We start from the raw sequence: 20739 nt of genomic DNA, 5'->3' as shown, positions 1-20739 counted from the left end.
ACAGATTAACAAGATTGAACAAGGTCATATATTAGTATAAAAGTCTGGGATTTATGGAAATGAAATACATATTAAAAAATAGCAGCCAAGTTGTACTTCGTTTAGTGTAATATAATGTGAAAATGCTCTAGGAGAACACAGTGTAGTTGAGCGTTCTGCTTTTCATGGTGTATTTCTAGAAACCATAATTATTCTAATTCTAGCACCTGCCTATGCACAATAAACCCAAATACTGAGAGAAACAACTAAAACTTGAATGACTACTAACTGTCGTATTAATCAGGTTTTTTTTTTGGGGGGGGGGGGGTGTAGGAAGTTGCGCAAAAGAGGGAACAAAGGCCATAAAACAATTCAATCTACATATTTATGAATCATTCAATTTTATCTTTCCTGGTTTAAGACCTTGGTGAGAGGTTGAAGTATCAATATCTTGTACAAATGCAGACTTATCCTGTAGGCCTGTTAGCTGATGAACAAACTTATATGTCATTTGAAAACTTAGTATATTAGGTAGCTAAGAAAAGCGGTTTCACAAGAACTTATGCTTCTAGAATAACAGCAGGTATTAAGACTTTTGTGGGGATGATTGTTTTTCTGCTCTGTCACAGGTTATAATAAATGTAAAGTATTTTCAATTATATAGGCTTCACAAACACATAGCTACATAGTAATATGTTTGCATTCTTTAGTTTAAATGATTGTATAGGGCATTTATTTAGCAATAAAAATTCTGTTATACCACCTCCCCATGTTAAAATATAACCTGCGTAGTAAGCCCATGTATTTCCTTAAAGGAAACTCTGTTATCCACAAAAGTTCGGGAGTGGAATCTTGTAGACATGACTAAGCATGTGCAGGATGATTTAATTATGATTGGAAGAATCAGTTGAAATGGACTACATTGTGTTACCTTACTGAGAACATAACTCGCTTGCTTTTTTTTTTTTGGCAAAAGGTGATGAAAAATATATAATCTATGAGCAATTAATTCTTATGTAAAGATACCAAATTTAGAGATTGCCTGTATCAAGTATTCAATTCCCATAAGTAGCAAGATCAGGAAAAAATATGAATTAAATGTTAAGAAACTAACATTTTAACAGCCCATGATTAGCTCATCTTTAAGCACATTCAGTACTAACTCAGAAGCAGTCCCATAGTCAAGGACTGACGCCATAGCATCCCAACTATAATATCAAGTTAGATTAGAAATGCAGTCACTTAATTACTTCTCTCCATCAAGGAACTGACAAAAACAGATGAGTTGTAAGTTTTCTACAGAGGGTTTAGTGATACTTTACAAAAAAAAAATCAATGTTTATTAGGATTTATCTACAGTAATCTGCCCCTACCTGAAAATTGGATATACTGATCAATTAGTTCTAAGGTAGCGGAAGTACGTAACAGTTTTATTCTTTCCAGCATGTAATAGTTTTGAGGTAAAGTGTTATCAGTATTCTATTTTCTGGACCCATGCCTCTCAGCAGTAGCCTCTTTCATAGGAGCTAGCCCTTGAAACATTTACAACTGTTCAGAGACATTCTAGTGGTATTTAACTATTTGTTTCATGTCTAAGAGGTCTTTCAGCTTTATGGCATTTAGAAAAATCCTGTTTAAAATGTAGCCACAAATGTTACAAAATAACTTTGAATATTTGTGTCACTAGATCGCTGTATTTGGAGAACTTACAGACACAGGCAAGAGATAGTTACTTCATTGTTTTAATTTACAAAAATTACTGCTTCCATTCTGATTTTAATGTTAAAAAAATGAGAATGATTAGTAGAAAAAGTTGAAGATTCAAGTAGTGCATAACATAACCTAGTCAATGAACTGATTTTTATCATTAGCTATGAAGTAGTAGTTTACTTTATTATGCCTTTTTATAATCAGTCCAGAAGCACGTAAGTATTTTCTATTAGTTTATTACAAATAAAACCTTCTCATGAATTTACCATCAAATGCTTTACAGATGGAAACAAGCAGAGCAGTTCCAAAAGTTATTTTAAAATAAAGATAATATTTGGTTTGTTAGTTCAAGACATTTTACACTGATTTACTCTTGCCAATGAATAAAACTATTCACTAAGGATAAAGGAGTTATGAAACTGTCCCAATATAATTTAATTTTCTCTCTTACAACTGGCTAATATTCTCTGTCACTTTTTCAGAGCAATGCTGCATATTTTGGTATGTTTATGAATTAATGAGTAAAGTGCTAGGCACGTATTTGTCAGCATTGGTATGGAGGTCTACAATTCCTTAAAACAGTATTTTTGGGTAAAAAAATATCAGGATGTGTTAATATAACATCTCAACTTGAAGTTAGCTACTAGCAAAGTTTGAAGCAACAGTACTAAAGAAACCCATCTCTAGTGTCCTCAAACTCTTCTGAAGCCCTGAAAGAGGATTTGATCTCATTTACCATTGAAATGGTAGTTATCAGTAAATCACAAAGCTATCCCAATGTATGTTCTACATCTAAAAAGATTATTTGCATGGTGCAAAACATTAGGGCAAAGAAAGTAAGAATGAAAACAAAGGCAAAAGCTCCAGGATTAACTGGTTGTGAAATTCCTACCTATACATTGAATTTTCTAAGGTTGATTTGCATTGCCTGTGGAAGCAGCAACATAAGCAATGGGAATGGAGAAAGCTAAAACTCTAATCAACAGATGTATTGCTGCTTTCTCTACCTGCTGCTGCAAGTAAGGTACAGTGCAGGCATTATTATCAGCTATCATGTACTAGTTCTGCCATTTGACACACAGGTTATTTAGTTTCGTACCCTGAATAACACAAGTCTTGATTAAGGAATGGTGGTGTTCAGTCCCATGGGTTTGCAGGTATCAGAATGCTTGTATACGCAAAACTCCTTTCAACATCTGTAGGAACACAGTCTAAATGGCAGCTGCAGTAAAATACAGTGAGACCGTTCCCATCTGTAAGGAAAATTGTTGAGCCACACTCAGCTGAAGTCCTCATCAGGGTTCTGTTGGTCCAGCAGGCGGACATGCGTGAACGGAAAGTGACCACGTTTACCATTGCACTCGCCTTCCCACTGACCACTCACATTAATCTTTGTGACCTTAACCAGCTCACCGACCTGCAGGACAAGAACAAGTGAATGGTTATTACACCGTGCAGAGGAGGTTTAACACCTTGTTACCCTCATTTTGGTGCTGGCACTCTCCAATGGAAAATGCTACTTGCAGTCGGAAATAGTCTTTGGCAGAATAGCCTAATCCACATTATTAAGCTCCTTAGGAAAGCAGAAGAGCAGAGAGAGAAATGCAGCAGTGTAAGGACAGAAGACATCTACAGTGAACATTCCCTGCACCAGTCTCTTTCAGTGTGTTCTTGTGGCCCTCCTGTCATGGTAAATGAATAACTGCTGAACTAGCATTAGATACATGCATTAATCACGGGGGGACCGATAACTGAACGTAAGAATGACAATGGTTTGCAAGTGTCCAAAGGAAATGCATTACTACACTGGAAACAGAACAGCACTGTAAAAAGAGACCCCTCAAATTCAACTGAAAGGTTGTACAAAATGTTTTAAGAAATAATAGATCAGATACAAGCCCTGCTCAGGTGCCAACAATTCCTCAATGGCATCTTGCAGCACCCTGAGCATAAAAGTAAGTAAAAACAACAAATAGTCTAATAGCACCTTAAAGACTGAAAACATATAGATGGTATCATGAGCTTTTGTGAGCACAACCCAAGAAGTGGCTTGAGCCCACGAAAGCTCATGATACCATCTACATGTTTTGTCAGTCTTTAAGGTGCTACTAGACTATTTGTTGTTGTTTAAGTTTTCCTGTTACAGACTAACTCGGCTCCCCTTCTGAAGCTTATAAAATTTAGTGACAATGACAGCTAAAGTGCAGTGGTGACGTTCTCTGGTTTAGGAGAACAAGTATCAAATTTTAATAGTAATAAAGGGCAGTATTTATAGCATCTTCCATATGACTAAGCACTTCACAAACATTAAGACTCAGTCAGGTGTATGGTAAGCATTATCCACACTTGACAGACAGGAAAAAAGCAGAGAACTATTAGGTGATTTGCCCAAAGTTGTACAGTGAGTCACACCTTGCAAAATTAAATCACACTTACTATTTTAAGTGTTGCTCAACACAGAAGGAGTGAGGTAATATCTTTAAAGGGCCACCTTTTTTGTGAAATTTACCAGCTCCACCAACAAGTAAATTATTACACAATGCAGAAAACTATTTGATTTCTTGTTACCCTAGTTTAGTACAGAGATCTGATTAATGCTATAGACTGCATGCATTCCCTTCCCTCCCCCCTCCCCCAGAACATTTTTAGCAAGTTGGCCAGCAGCCCAGTTCAGTCCCGGCCCGCACCAGGTCTGAGCTCAGACCCTCCTCCCAGTCAAGCACTGTTGCCACCTCATGCTGCTGCCTCTCTATCAGAGGCAGCAGCACAGGGCGACAAGCAGCCAGTCCATGAGGGAAGCTGGCTTTTAAACTGGCTCCCCTGGCAGACCAGGTCCCACCTGGCAGGGGGCTCCTCAAGAGTGGGACTGAAGCGCACTGGCTGCTGGCCTCATCTCCAGATACTACAGAATAGCCAAGTAACCTATAAGAATCCACGAGGTTAATCCACTATTCAATTAACTGATAATTAACATCCGTAGTTTGGTACTGTTCATACTGGTACTTTTCTATGAAAAGGGCTCACTTGCAGTCTCAAACAGGTCAAAAGCATGTGTGTCTCACCAGCAGAAGCTAGTCCTTGTGTTTCTAATATCCTGGAATCCACATGGCTCCCACTACACTGCGGATCAATTAATACGGCAGATATTTGATTACATACAAAAACTGATAATGTAATTTATTTGCAAAATCAAGCCCTTAAGAAATGGGAAATGCCAGATGTAAGACTGCTTGTGAGACTTTATTTCTACTCACTTGTGCACACATATTATGATAGTCGTTATTACATTACAAACACTATTTTATCCTCAGGATTCATCGAATTCAATGCACAGGATGGATGATGCTCAGGGAATGCAATAGATGTTTAAGACAAGAAGGAACCTTTATAATTATCTAATCTAACCACTACATGCAGACCTATGTCTTGTTGATTGCTTATCAACCGAATGCCACACTGAATATGTAGTTATGAATTTACTTATGGGCTCTATTACGATGTTTTTGTGAGCATCACAAACATTAATTTACCTTCATAACTACTCTCTGAGAAAGGATATCATTATTCCCATTTGACAGACAGGAAATCAAGACACAGGGAGAAAGCCAAGAATTTGCAAATGTCTACTAATTTTCTGTGTCTTATTAGAGATGATATTTAGAGTATTGGAATTGTTATAGTAATTCTATGTGTTTCTTAACACTGTACAGATATTAATGTATACATCTTCAACAACCCCGAGTATCAGATGGGCAAGTTATATTTATCCCCATTTTACAGAGGAGAAAATAGAAAAATAATGTGGCAGAAACTCAGGACCACCTAATTTTCAATTCGAGCATCACTGCTCCAAACGAGTTTACTAACCAGAATTGCTCAGCACCTGAGCTGTATTTCAGCTGTGGTCGTTGAGCATTCAGCCCTTCTGGAAATCACCTGCTACAATCGGTTCTTCACACAATGCACAATCAACACACAGCTTTCAGCACTGTCGCACACGCTTTACAAAGCTGGATTAGGCTATTTGACAGTGTAGTCAAGCACTAATATTTGGCACATAGACACCCAGTATCAGTAAGTGGCTGAGATTTGGGTCCGGGTTCTACTTGCACCTTTGTAGTCTGTGGTATTTCTCATTGGACCAAGCCTCCCAGACTGGGTTGATGGATCTGAGTAAGCAGGGCAGGTTGCTGTGTAGACATAACCCTATAAGGCTTTGTTCAGTAAAAAAAAGGTTGTGAAGGGGACAGTATTGTTACTACGAGTTGGTAGAAATTAGATTAGAATTAATGATCTTCTAGTTCTCTGTACAGTTTGTTTTCCCAAGCCCAGAGGTAATTTGACTGCGTTCGTACAGACGCAGCAGCAGTGTGCTGTTAGACATGGATGATCCATTTGGCTGTGTTCCATCCTCAATTTCTTGTTTGTGTGCACACTACTACTGTGAAAAACCAGGACAACAGCACATGCATAGTGACAATAGAATCCTGAAGGGGTACAGCAGCAAGACAAAAAATAAGCTGCAGCTTGTGAAGCATAGTCAGGCAATGGCTGGTTCTCACCAGCTTATAACTTTGACAAATGCAAACAGATTTTCATGAGGCCAACAAAAGCTTCCTCCTTACTCCCAAGGCTATCATCCTCTAAATGTATGTTTGCTCCAACCCATGGTTGTATTAGAGTTCTTTAGAAAAAAACAGTAAGATTGTTATTTTTAAGTAACAGAAAGTTTTAGGCACCCTACAAAAAGGATTGCTGCTGCTTCCCAGTACCCACCCATGGATGTTTCCATTTCATGTAATTAGTGATGGATTATCCGTTGTGCCAAGGCACCTTCTCCATCTCATCAGCTTCCCCCTTTGGTGAAACAGGCCTGGGGTAAATCAACCGCTGCTTGCCTCACTAAGCAGCCTTTGTCTTTCCCCTTCTGCATTCCTCTGGCTGAATGGCCTGGTCAGGCATCAGGGCAGGTCTAAGGGGTGATGCTCCGACAAACAGAAGGAACTTCACTAGACACAAACACAAAGGGAGACGCTCTCCCCTCCCTCCTCGCTGGGGCTGGGTATCATCCTGGGCTTTCCCCTAGGGAGGCCCCCCTCCCCAGCAGATACTCAGGCTTATCCATTTCCCTGGGCAGAAGCACAACCACTGCACCCCCAAAGAGGCTTAGGCCCCTACTGACACAGCCTCTGCCTCAATGGGGGGGAGGGGGGAGGAGTGAGAGAGAGTGGAGAAGAGTTAAAAAGGTCTCAGACAGCCCTTTGTTGGATTCAGGTGTTCTTAACTGATCTGAGATAACCCCCTTCTCAGCTGATAGGGAAGAGGGCCTTTAACATTCATGGGCTTACAGCTTCCCAGATTCTCTTGCAGCTAGCCAGCCTGACTGTCACACTGTTTGGGAGTCCAAATATGCCTGAACAGCCAAAGGGGGGTAATTTTTTTTTCAGCCTCTGATCAATTATCGGCTAATGAATTATCAAGCTATGAATACTTAACTAGCATAGTTACAAATTTCTTGACCTCAAGGATTATACCTTGACAAAGTTTACTGGCTTTGTAGCTAGGTCAAAACTCAGTGATCCAGGCAGGCTGAATCTGTGAGAACAGATTTGGACTCATGATATTGCAATAAACTAGGTAAATACAACTTAGATGGGGCTACTATAAGGTGGGTGCATAACTGGCTAGATAACCGTACTCAGAGAGTAGTTATTAATGGTTCACAATCCTGCTGGAAAGGCATAACAAGTGGGGTTCCGCAGAGGTCAGTTTTGGGACTGGTTCTGTTTAATATCCTCATCAACGATTTAGATATTGGTATAGAAAGTACGCTTATTAAGTTTGCAGATGATACCAAGCTGGGAGGGGTTGCAACTAATCTGGAGGATAGGATCGTAATTCAAAATGACCTGGACAAATTGGAGAAACGGTCTGAGGTAAATAGGGTGAAGTTTAATAAAGACAAATACAAAGTGCTCCACTTAGGAAGGAACAATCAGTTTCACACATAGAGAATGGGAAGCGACTGTCTGGGAAGGAGTTCGGCAGAAAGATCTAGGGGCTATAGTGGACCACAAGTTGAATATGAGTCAGCAGTATGATGCTGTTGCAAAGAAAGCAAACATGATTCTGGGATGCATTAACAGGTGTGTTGTGAGCAAGACACAAGAAGTCATTCTTCCGCTCTACTCTGTGCTGATTAGGCCTAAATTGGAGTATTGTTCCGGTTCTGGGCACCACATTTCAAGAAGATTGTGGAGAAATTGGAGAGGGTCCAGAGAAGAGCAACGAGAATGATTAAAGGTCTAGAGAACATGACCAATGAGGGAAGGCTGAAGGAATTGGGTTTGTTTAGTTTGGAAAAGAGAAGATTGAGGGGGGACATGATAGCCGTTTTCAGGTATCTAAAAGGGTGTCACAAAGAGGAGGGAGAAAACTTGTTCATCTTGGCCTCTGGGGATAGAACAAGAAGCAATGGGCTTAAACTGCAGCAAGGGAGGTTTAGGTTGGACATTAGGAAAAAGTTCCTAACTGTCAGGGTGGTCAAACACTGGAATAAATTGCCCAGGGAGGTTGTGGAATCCCCATCTCTGGAGATATTGAAGAGTAGGTTGGATAAATGTCTATCAGGGATGGTCTAGACAGTATTGGGTCCTGCCATGAGGGAAGGGGACTGGACTCGATGACCTCTCGAGGTCCCTTCCAGTCCTTGTGTTCTATGATTACAGATCACCTTGCTGCTTCTATAGCAGTCACCACACTAGAGTACAGCATCTGAATTTGCTGGTAGACTGCCTTCAACTTCTTACTGGCAGCCTTGTGCTGTTAGACCTCTGAAGTTTTTCAAGCCCTAGATGTAATGTGTGTCTTGTAGGGCTTTAGTTACATTGTTTGGCTAAGAACACTGGTGGATTAAAAGTGATTTAAAAGACTTGACAATGAAAATTTCTGAATTGTGAAATGGGGGACAAAGAGTGTGCATCTAGTAAGATACCATACTGATAAAAATTAGCGCTGGATTTATTTAACTGCTTGGTTATGCAGGAGATCCACACAACTGCAATTTATAATTATGAAATTGAAAGGAATTAAACACCAGAGAGGTGAGAGAATAAAAAAGGGCCCTAGTGATTAGAAACTTGGGGGGAAAATAAAACAAACAAAAATCTTGGGAAAATGCAGGCAGGGAAAAAAATCTTAACCCCTAATTACTATGGAGGGATGTGAATGATTGACCAGTTAACTGGTAAGTATCGCCCTTACTGGGTGATGTTTAGTGGTTATGGTTAACCGGCAGGGACTGAAGCAGCCCTGTGCTTGCCATGGGCAGGGGGCGCTCCAGCCTAACTGGAAGAGTCTCTGTCCGTAGTGGGCCCCGCCCAGCTGGAGAAGTCCCTGCCCACTGTGTGTGGGGGGAAGCTGCTCCTGCCTACGCATGGTAGGCAGGGAGGCCACTCACCCCCATTTAAGTGCTTAACCAGTAAAACATAACGTTTAACCAGTTAACTGACTAAATGGGATTTTACGTCTCTATTACTAAGAATCTGGGAAAACAGTAATGTTGACGGATACATTGGAATAATAGTGGATAATGAATTGCACAAGGCTTTACAGTGTGAGGCAAGAGCCCAGAAGAATGACCCAAAGTTGTTGAGCCTGTGGAATGTTGATACAATTTGCTCACCACATAGATCACTACAGTTCACTGACAACTTTTGTCAGATGAAATACAGAGACAGGCAAATTAATACTGATATTAAGGAATACACTTTGAATCCATCCATTAACAGCACAGACGTCTCACAATAAAAGTAGAAAATTCATTCCTCCAATATCTCCATACATCATGGGTTCCCAAACTAGGAGGCATGAAGAAATTCCAGGAGGGGCACGAGGCGACCCAGCCTCCCCCACCCCAATCAAGTTTTACTGCCCTGTTCAGTTCCTTTTTTCACTCAACAAGTTTCGCTGCTATCGGGGGGGGGGGCGGCGGCGCCATGAGGTTTTTTCAAAAATCAAAAAGGGGGGTCATGATGCCAAAAAAGTTTGGGAACCACTGCCATAAACCATGGCCAGAAGACCTATCCTGTATAGTGAGCAGCCTAATTAACCCAGACTGAATAATCAAAACATTGAAGGAAAAAGTGCTAACCCTACTTTAAGAAAAGAGCAAAAAATGAGAGGAATTCATCACTAAAGCAGAAAACTTTAAACCAAACGAGAGTGTATTAGTCATTTAATCATCTGTGTGGAGTATGGCCCAAAATCACAACCAAGCCCTGAGAAATAAGGGACTCTCTAAAGGCAGGGGGGATGGGGGGGATAGGGCATTCATCTTGAGAGCACAGGGTAGTGGGCTCAAGTCCTGCCCCCCCCCCCCAAGCAAAACAGATCCATGTCCTGCACTTGTATTCAGTCAAGTGAATGGCAATAAAGAACATTACCTACTTCTAATGAAAATCAAAATGCCCTTTCCACAGAAAAGCAAGCCTGCCAACCTTCCTGACAAATGAAATGTTCTGTCTAAACCTCAAGAAGCCAATGCTATTAAAATGTTTTATTTGCATTACAAATGTCACAAATCACAAGCCCATTACGATAACTCTGTGTTTGTACGTGACCTAACAATGTCGGTATAAAATGAGGCAATAGGTGGTCTCATAATAGCAGATAAAGAAAATTTCCAATTTCTAGTCAAAATCATTCAGAGATAAGAAATCTGAACTCCAATAACATGCGATAATGTTAACCATCAGGATGGCTTGCACACCTGTCATATCTGGATCCACATGCTAAACTTAATTGTTGGCTTAGAAGTAGGCACGGTACATAAATGATTTTGCTCTCCTGTTCTTACTGCCTCTTCTTCTTGGCCTGGGTGGGCAAACTCCAGCCTACGAGCCGGATCTGGTCTGCAAGGTTAGTCCTTGGCAGGCCCCTACCTCCATGTCCCAGTCTCCTACCACTCCAATTGGCTGCAAACAGCCAATGACTGCCTGGTACCTGCAGAGGCGGAGATAAATATAGCAGCGGTAGCTCAGCAGAGACTAACCCTAGAAGGCTGCTGGTTTTTTATTTCCTGTCCCTGTTTTAGGCAAAGACCAAACCCTTCCTTCTTCCACACAAGGGAAAGGGGCCAAAACTCTCGTGGAAACTCTTGGATTATTTGCATTTCCAAGAAAGGCAAAACACAAAGCTGATGAGCTGGTAGAAGAACAAGACCTTGCTGACCAAAACAGAGACAAGCACAAGACAACAGGAGGCTAGAACAATGCTAGATGCAAAAAAATCTGTTGCTAGTAAAAAACCAGAGACAGACTAAACACCACCAGACTCCAAGAGCATGCAATATCTGCCAACATGCTGAATTCACTGCAATTAGGCTTCACACTAGGACATAGCCCAGAGGGGGACAAATGGTGATTGGCGGTCAGTTTTACAAAGGTATTTAGGCTCTAACATTGCAGACAGACATCTAAAGATTTTACCAATGTGTTGTAATCAAGTTTAAGTACTTCCTCTGATTAAATCTTCTGTTTTAGATGGGACAGTACGCAAATCTCAGAAGGGATCATTGGAAATGGAGTGACAGTTCTGAAGAGGGACAATGCAGAGCACAACACAGGGGCAGTGGCAAAGGTGGTTTGCATCTTTCCTATCCTGGGATTGCTGTGGTTCAGTTCAGCTCCTCCTGCAGGTTAGGGTAGCCATGAGGGCATTGCAGCGCCTGATGGTGAATAAAGGACTAGCACCAACCAGGGAACAGATGGATCCAAGGGATAACCTCAGCCATGCCCACCACTGACCTCCTGCCAGTACCAGAGCACCCTCTGTGCTTGGGGCAGCACAAGGACAATGGACCCAGCTCGAAGCTGTCCGAGTTCCATTGTGCTGGAGGTATTCTCAAGAGGCTGAATGGGTGCTCTGCCATCCGTCTGGGCTGGCAACCTGAAAAAGGTGTTGAGAGACCACAGCAAATATGGATCAATGTGTTTGGATGGCAAGAAAGGACAGACAAAACTTGAGATAAGCTATAATTGAATTCTAGATAAAACACACAACAAATCAGATCATTTAGTTTGAGGGTTTTTTAATATTATAAATCTCAAAGAATAAGTAGTAACTTATGCTTGGCACTTGTTTACCTTTGTGGAAGTTTGCCATTGCCCATTGCTCACAAGCATGTCTACAAGAACATGAAAAGGCCACGTTAAGTGTATTATGTATTTCAAATAGCAACCCGAGTCAGTGAAGTAAGAGTCACCATTCCCAAAACACACTTAACTTACTGTACAGAATTAAGAAAAACACTTGTACTGGTTTAGGGACTGTCACTGAAGGTTGTTAAAAGGGGAGATTTCTATATTTAAGTATTTTGTCACTGTTCCACTACCTCCATGTAATGAATTGAACTGTCTCTCATTTGGATCTGACCTGCAGTAATACATCCTAGCTTTCTAGATTGGTAAAGCAAAGTAAGACTGAACATTTTTTTCACCTCATTGGAAAGTAAGTACAATCAAAGCTTCCAAGCTATTACAATAGCTTTTAATTTAAGCTAATGATTTAAGTCTCAATAACCAAAGTTAAGTTGGACCATCTTAAACCAGCTTTAAAACTTGGCAATCCAATGATTTGTTTCAAACATCTGTTTGAAAAGTAAGGTAATATACAACATAAAACAGGTTATTTAAATGCTCTGTTTTGTTTAGACATCTTTAAAGAATTGCTTTACAGAGTTTCTGTATTCCATTGGTGGAGAATTGGGAAACATTTATTTTTATAAAAGAATATGAACTGCTCTGTTTTCCCTCTCACCTTGTATTGTTATCTAAGGCAATGAGGTGAATTACCTTCTTGAAAGAGGACAAAACTGAAGGGAAGTCAACTAAAGAGGAATGAAGTATTAGGAACCTATGTCTCTAAGGGTAATTACTGCACATCTCTAACAGGTACACAAGTTTGCAGAAGCACTACACCCTGGGGAAAGGGCATATATGGGTTCTGACCTAAGGATGTTAAAATGTGGTTAATTGACTAGTTGATGGAATTTCCATCCATTAGTGGACAGGCACTTCCACATTCCTCCTTTGAAATGTACAAGAGCTCCAGCAGGGGCTCTTGTACATTTCAAAGGAGGAATGCAGAACTCCATGTACAGCCCTGGCCAGCAGGAAGTCCCACTGACTCCAGGCTGCACTTGGGTGGCCTGCTTTGAAATGCACAAGAGTCCTGCGGGGGCTCTTGTGCATTTCAAAGCCATGGAGGCCAGGGTCAGCAGGGGACTCTCAATCCCCCACTGACTCCGGGCTCCATGCTATGGGCTCCCCTGCCCCTTTGAACTGCGCGCCCCCAGCGCCGAGCCCAGCTAAGGAGAAACAAGCTGGGGTGGGTTTACGAAGACAAAGTTGGCAGCAGGATGGGGCTACAGGAAAGCAGCCTCTGGGAGAAGGGAGGAGTGTTTGAGTACTAGAACGCCATTGCTGGGAGGAAGGAGATTTGGGGCTGGCAAACCCAGAGAAGCAGTGGCACCAGAAGGTTAGGAAAGGATCAGGGAAGACAGTCCAGTCCAGAATGGAACAGAGCTTTGCTGATGTTCAGAGGACCCCTTAGCTGGAACTTGGAGTAGAGTGTGGGCTCTGGTTGCTCGGTCCACCACTGGGGCAGTGGCACTGGCAGGGCAGGGAATGGGAAGACTGTACCTGTTCACAAGAAGAGACTCTGACAACCCAGAAGGGGAGGACACATTTGACTTGATCATAGAGCTGAGCCTCAAACACAAAGCCTCTTGCCTTGATGAGAGAAGGTAGGGTGTGTGGTGAGACCAAATGGAGCCATTGGACCTGGAATCAGCTACACCCCAGAGTAACCCAGAGGCGGCACACTAATGGTATGCAGACCCTGTGACACTACAGCAGGAGCGGGGAACCTTTTTAGGGTCAAGGGCCACTGACCCACAAGGGGGGAGGGGGAATCAATCAGGGGCCACACACAAGTGAGAAATAAAAGGAAAAAAAACCCAAACCCTCACTGACGTGGCCCCAACCACGGAGCAGAAAGACACTCTCCACATTCCCCTTAAACACCAGAGCCTAGGGGGGCCCAGGCTAGTAGATTTTGTGTGCTCCAGACCCTGGGGGTTTTGCGGAGGGGCTGGAGTGCCAGCATGAGCTCTCCAATGCTAAGGGGGGGAGCCCTGAGCCCAGGGACTGGAGCCAGGCAAGCCAGAAGCCACATCCAGCCCCTGGGCCTTGGGTTCCCCACCCCTTCACTATAGGTTTGTGGCTTTAACTAGGAAGGAAAACTGTGCTGGGTGTAAGTGGCTTAAATTAGCTTAGAACAGGAGAGAAATGGTATCCATGGAATGTCTTTTACTTACAAAATATGGCAGACAAGTGATTTATCATTAAGGGATGAGTGTCCAGTCCCATGAACTCAACAACTGGAAGATCTGCCAAGGCACCTGCAGGTAATTTGTCCCTTGAGCTGCACAAGAGAGCCTAAATGTTTAGTGCTTCCAGTCTCACGTTCCATGACCAAAAAACACACAAGCTTTTAATGTACATTTTCTTTAGAGATGAATTCTCCTCGCCTACAGACAACCCCCTAACCGCAAACAAATTCTTTCCAGTAACCACGCAGCATACCTCCATCATACACATCCAGGAATCCACCCCTGCAATTAACCCCAGTGCCAACTCTGTCCACATATCTACACAAGTGATTTCATCACTGGACCCGACTGCACCAGCCACTACATCAGGGGTTCATTTAACAGCAATCCACTAATGTGATCTATGCCATCAAATACCAGCAATGCCCCTCTGCCATGTATATTGGCCAAACTGGACAGTCTTTACAGGAAAGAATCAATGGACACAAATCAGATATCTGAAAAGGCAACACACAGAAACCTGTTGGAGAACACTTGAACCTGCCCGAGCACTCATTAATGGATCTCAAAGTCACCGCGATGTTTCAGGCCAATTAAACAAGCCAAATACAGAGGGAAGTTGGAACTTAACTTCATTTACAGGTTTGGGACTCATCACAAAGATCTGAATAAAGACATTACCTGGCTAGCACATTACCTTCCACATCCAAATGACAACCAACCAAACAATGGGTACTTACGAACAATTTGCACATTCTCTATAAGCTTTATGTAACATGAACACTCTAATTCTCTATTTTTTCCCCTTCTATTCCCCCCCCACCACCACCACCACTCATCCCCTATTTATTTTGGAACTGGACTTTTAATACTCCATTCATCTGAAAAGTGGGTACCCAAGAAAGCTCACGATACCATCTACAGGTTTTGTTAGTCTTTAAGGTGCTGCTAGACTTTTTTTTTTTTTGGTAGGGGTTTTTTTTTTAGTTTTTCCCAATTACAGACTAACTTGGCTACCCCTCTGAAGCTTTCTTTATAATTAATTTGCTTACAAGCTTTAACGCTACACTGGAATTTTCCCTTAAATGTGAACTAAACCTAAAGAAGGAAATGCAGAAATGTGTGCTGAATGTACCCACTAAAAAGGCTTCTATAGATATTGGAGAACATGGTGTCACAACACATATTTTTTAAATTTCACTGAATTTGGGGAAAAAAATCTCATTCTTCTTGGTTTCCTAGAGATGCCATAGCTTCAATGTCAGAGCTCATGTAATAGCTAACATCTGGCACCTATGATCGTCCTATGTGCACTCTGGCCAACTTGTATCTTTAGGACACACAATTTTCTGGGTTATTCATCTAATATTTGATTAACACCACAATACTTCTGCTGTTGCTATGAGCCTATGACAGCATTTTTAAATAATAATGTAATTATGTACAGTGTCCACATCACTGATGTACTTCAGTATATTTTATACTATGCACATACCACACCAAAACTAAACATGAGAATGGGGAGTGCCTCCTCTGTGCCTCTCCACAGAAACTGTCTCAGCTTCCATGAAAGGACCCAAGATGGTGGGCAACAGGAAGCAGGTTCCACAGCATGTCTTACCACTGAAAATGCCCTACTCCCAATTCCCTTAAGCTTTACTTCAAGATGAATTAGTTGAAGTGTGTCTATACAGTATTCTTATTTCCTTGGTATTTCATTTTAAAAGAAAAAAGTATGCACATATGATTAGAATGTACAATCAGTACAATCAAAAAATGATTCAGCAGTGATGCATCAAGAAACATCCTGCATCCACTTGTCCCAGTGTTTTCCATATGTAGTGTTACCAGGACCACTTGACACACAGGGCCTTGGTAAAAGAGCTATCACCTAAAGGGTTCTACATCAACCACATGAATGATCAGCATCACCTCAGTGTGTTATTAAGGAAGATGATATATGAATCCTGCTATAGAACTATTTGAGTTATTCATCTGGAGGTGTGGGAGAGAAGTCAGCATGCCCACATAGGACTGGAAAGAGACTGTGCCCAAGTATTCAAACTAACCAGTTTATGAACTCTTAACATTGTTATTGGAAAAAAAATCCCAGAAGCACAAAGCTGTGAATAAGAACGCGATGAGGAAGCGTTGATATATTAGTAATGCTTGAAGTGGAATAGGTTATTTGTTCAGTACATTTAATACCTTAAACATTTTATAGTATAAATTATGAGTAGGTTTCAAAACAACAAACTAGTTATTAGTTTTACATCAAGAGTAATATTACAATGCTTTCTCTCTCTCTCTACATCACTACAAAGGCTATGTGTTTGAAGGGAAATCCCTTGAATAGAGCTCTTCTTTCTAATTTTTGCCCATTATGTACCTCCAAAGCCAAGGCTGTCTTGTCGTAGGCATTAGGGACTCGCTTCTGGATAACCCGGGCATAAATAGGGCCATTCTGAAGGTTAGGGAGCGGAGTGTTGATGCTGGGTTGGGCATAGGGCCCTGGCTCCGGCCCACCCAGTGGCTGTGGGTGGGAACTATCCTGGTTACCTCCAATCAGAGCAGATACTGAAGCAGAGGAAGGTCTATACTTCTCCACGTAAGGAACAGGTATCATTCCCCTCTTTCCATCGCTGTCTTCTGCATTCCACCATTGCTCTTCAGGCTTATCCCGGATTCTCAGTATGTCTCCTTTCTTAAATGGAAGATCTTCCTCATCATTTCCATTAAAGTCAAAGAGAGCTCGCACATATTCAGCCTCTTCCTGCCTCAGTATAACTCCACTATTCTGTCTGGATTTGGAAACAGGTTCTATCAAAGTTGTAGTGTCCAAATAGTGTATTTTGTAGAATTCCAATAAAGACGGTAATGAATCAAATTCTTGGTCACCTATTCGAAATCTGCAGGGATTCAACCCTAAAAGAAAAAAGGCCACATATTATTAGAGAGAATTTAACAAAAATGTGAAAAGCTGAATTTTAATCTCTATGAAAATTACTAAAGTTTATAGATAAATAATTTGAAGAATTAGATGCTTTAGGGTAGGGATGTTAAATATTGGTTAATTGAAAAGTTGAGTAACCTCATTAATTCTTATTGGTTAGTTGACTATTCTATAGTGCCTACGGGTGGGGCTGGCAGCCAATGCACTCTGGCTTCACTCCTGGGGGAATCCCCTGCCACTCTGTGGGGAGTGCCAGGCGGGAGCAGATCTGCCAGGCGGGAGCAGATCTGCAAGAAGAGCCAGTTTAAAAACCAGCTCCCGTTGTGGACCGGCTGCTTGTCGCCCTATGCTGGTGCCTCTGATAAAGGAAGCAGAGCAGGGTGGCAGCAGCCCCTGTCCAGGGAGGGAAATGCGTGTAGTCTACAGCGCAAGCTTTTGCTTATCAGATAATCGGTTAATCGACTAAACTGTTACATCCCTACTTGAGGGTAGGGTTTTCCATTTTATTTAACCTTTGTGCAATGCCCTTTTCACGTATTACTACCTTTAATAATCAAAATCCCCTCCACTTGTTCATAGTTAATGATTTGTACAGATGCATACATGGAAGAAAACTGAAGGTTGTTTTGTTAGAATAATGAAATGTATAGTATCCTGTACCTTCCAGAATGAGAAGGTAAAGTGTGTGAATCTTATCAGATGGAATAGGATATTATTTTTAAAAGTGACGTTTGTCAAACTAGGAAGGCGAGGTTAGGCAGATTAGAACAAAATTATAGTAGTAGGCCAGTACTGCTATAGTGAAGGTTAAGACCAGCTTTCTGTTCAAAGATCAACTCTGAAAGTTTGATTCCTGTGAAATTTAATAACTACTTAACACCTTTTTATACACCTAAATACTTGCATCACCTAAATCGATATTTTCCCTTATCCATCATTAAATCCACAGACTGCTTTCATGTTCCATCTCACTACTGACCACACCCATGGGAAGACAATGCCAGTACTCTACTACTAACATACCCTACAAAGCTGTTTATTGAAATGAGGCTGACTGGAACCTCAAGTTACACATTCATCTCTACCCTTTCACCCTACATATGGGGGCTCAGAGTGAAACACCCTCCTATCACAATCACACTTCCGCATTCCTCAAACAAATCTACAGATCTCCTCATGTCACAAACACATCTCTACCAATCAGTCCTACCTATTGCTTCCACTATTCAGTACATCTACACCTATACTGAAAGCAACTGGCCTGAATATAGACAGTTTGCCAAAGACTTGTTCCAGCTCTGGGGGGGAGCAGAGTTAAGGTTGCATAAGTGTTTACTTATCCAAGTCATTTGGATTTCCCTGTTTTCACAAGTTTTAGTTTTTCTGAACTTGATGTTCTGGAAGAGCACAAGCTATCACTGGACAACCTTAACTCTGTTAGTAAAAATCCTCATTAAGTACCTGATTTTTCACTTCAAGGTTTATTCTGGAGGACGTGAAGGAGTTTTGTTTCTTACTTGTGTGTGTCTCCAACCTACCACATCTATAAACTCAGCCATATCCAGCTTTTCACTTAGAACTGTACAGAATTTTCATTTCCAATGTATACCACATCTGAGTATTTGATATAGAATGACGTTTAGGTACAAGCCCAAGATAAAGAATGAACCATGCAGCTTTTTCAGCCCTCTGCTCTTCATAGCAACACTGTCCTGAATGTTGCATCAAGATTGCTTTTACAGTTATGTTCAGTTACGGATAGTACTAATAGTTGTCAAAAAAACACTAACATGGTGTTTGAAAACAGATATTAATTGATCTGGAGCATGTGCGACACTTCCAGGCAAGGACCGAGCGTTGGGCAGTCAGGCAAAACGCCCCGCGAATGTCAGGGTACTGACTTGGGAACCGTTATGACACCAATACAGCCTACTGACCCGACCCCTACCTTTCCGCTAATCGCGCTCCGAGAGCATGTTTACACATCTTAGCCAAAAGGCCGAGAAGCGACTACACTTGATCTTAGCCCTTAAAAGGCCACAAAGAGTTGTTAGCTTGGCTTTGGAGCTGACATAAATGAGGCTGTTCTCACTTTTTAAGTGCATTTTTTCAGGAAAGTCATAAACACCTATTTTATCCAACTCAACATAGCAATACATATGCAATAATTGCATTAACCTTTTACTTCTAATTTCTTATAATTCACTTTCTTCATATTTGTCAATTGGAGGGTGAGTGATAAACTAGAATATTATATGCATCCAGATATTAAATTAAATAAATCACATCTTATAATAATTACACATTATGAATGGTATACAGCTGATTAATTGCCAATCTTGGTTTGAGTTGTCCAACCGTCCATTTCTTTTTTCCCCCCTAGGTTTTAAGTTCTTCATTTTATGTGGAAAACAGTAAGTCTTATATTCCATATATCGTATAACCAGTTGTGGGAGGAATGAAGACAAAGAAATTCACACTTCAACAAGTAATGAGGAATGGTAAGATACAGTCATACTTCAAGCTTTTACACTAGTCCATTTTCGCTCTATCAAGCAAGGATGCTTACTTATTGTGTTTCTCCAGAGAGGATCTCTACCAACTCTGACCCCTGGGCCTTAGCTCAAGACTAAATGAATTCTCCCTAGCTCTTAAGACTTATTTTATCAAGGGCAGCATTACCAGGGTGGATTATTGGTTCAGGCTGACTCCTGAATGTTCCAACTAGTTCCTTCAACTGAGCAGGAGATAGTCAGAGAAAAAGCATGTAAAAAAAAGAACCTCTGGGAATTCTGGGATGAAGCGGCTATAAGAGAATTCACCTAGACAAGATCTTGAGAGAAGCAGAATTATAAAGGTCAGTCAGTCCAGGATTCCCATTCCAGCAGACTAAGGCCAGGTCTACACTAGACCCAGCAGCTCAGCTCAAGATACAAAATGCAGCTTCCCTTACGCCGAGCTTGGTGGCAGCCCTGCAGTGGGAGGCCGATGGGCACAAACACTCCCATCAGCTTCCCTTACTCCTCACAAAAGCAGGAGTACTGGATGGGGATGTGAAAGAGTAGCTGACTAGATGATTAACCAATAAGCCTAGCCTTATCAGTTAATCTAGTCAACTACTCCCCCCAGCACTGGCCCCTGCTTTCCCCCTCCCCCCTCACAGAGGCAGCAAGTGGGGGGAAGGGAGAGCAGAAGCCAGTGCAGGGGGGAAATGTGGGGGGGTGGCGGGGGCTTAAGCCAGTTCCCCCAGCACCAGATCTGTGGTGCTGCCTGCCCTACCCCCCCTCACTTCAGGCAGAGGCTACTTCATGGTGGGGGATCCGAGGTCAGACACTATCCCCCCCCGGACAGGGGCTGCTGTCACCCAGTGTTGCTGCCTCTGTATCAGAGGAAGCAATATGGGGCAGCAGGCCAAGGCCGATTTTAGGCCGATTCAACCGATTCCCCTGAATCGGGCGCCACGCCTATGAGGGCCCCATGCTTGTTGCTCCCCTCCCACAGCTCTGTGGCGTGCCAGGCACGCTGCAGGAGGGGGCGATGGCCCGGAGGAGGAGCGCGGCAGCTTCCCTGGCTTTAAAGGGGCTGTGACTCTTTTTGTGTGCAGTGTTTTTTGTTCAACAAAAAATCCTGGCTGCCAGGGCCCTGTTGAAACTGTTCGACTTGGGCCCCGCACTTCCTAAAGCCGGCCCTGCAGCAGGCAGCC

The 20739-nt window shown here is 42.0% G+C and overlaps 1 protein-coding gene across 1 annotated transcript in view; it reads right to left on the bottom strand.

Annotated features, from left to right (window-relative positions):
- Window positions 1-299: 299 nt before the first annotated feature.
- The window catches only part of CRK (CRK proto-oncogene, adaptor protein), a 30460-nt gene continuing 10020 nt past the window's right edge, over window positions 300-20739 (bottom strand). The window contains exons 2-3 of the mRNA XM_075904504.2: window positions 16473-17008; window positions 300-3106 (exon numbers count right to left, since the gene is read on the bottom strand). Of these exons, the coding sequence (XP_075760619.1) occupies window positions 2969-3106; window positions 16473-17008 (674 nt within the window). The 3' untranslated portion in view covers window positions 300-2968. The remainder of the gene's footprint in view (window positions 3107-16472; window positions 17009-20739) is intronic.

The sequence above is a fragment of the Pelodiscus sinensis genome, chromosome 21 (assembly GCF_052426305.1).
Source record: "Pelodiscus sinensis isolate ZL-2025 chromosome 21, ASM5242630v1, whole genome shotgun sequence".
Classification (NCBI taxonomy): domain Eukaryota; kingdom Metazoa; phylum Chordata; order Testudines; family Trionychidae; genus Pelodiscus; species Pelodiscus sinensis.
The sequence above is the reverse complement of the archived record's forward strand: the minus strand, read 5'-3'. Positions and strand labels throughout refer to the sequence as shown.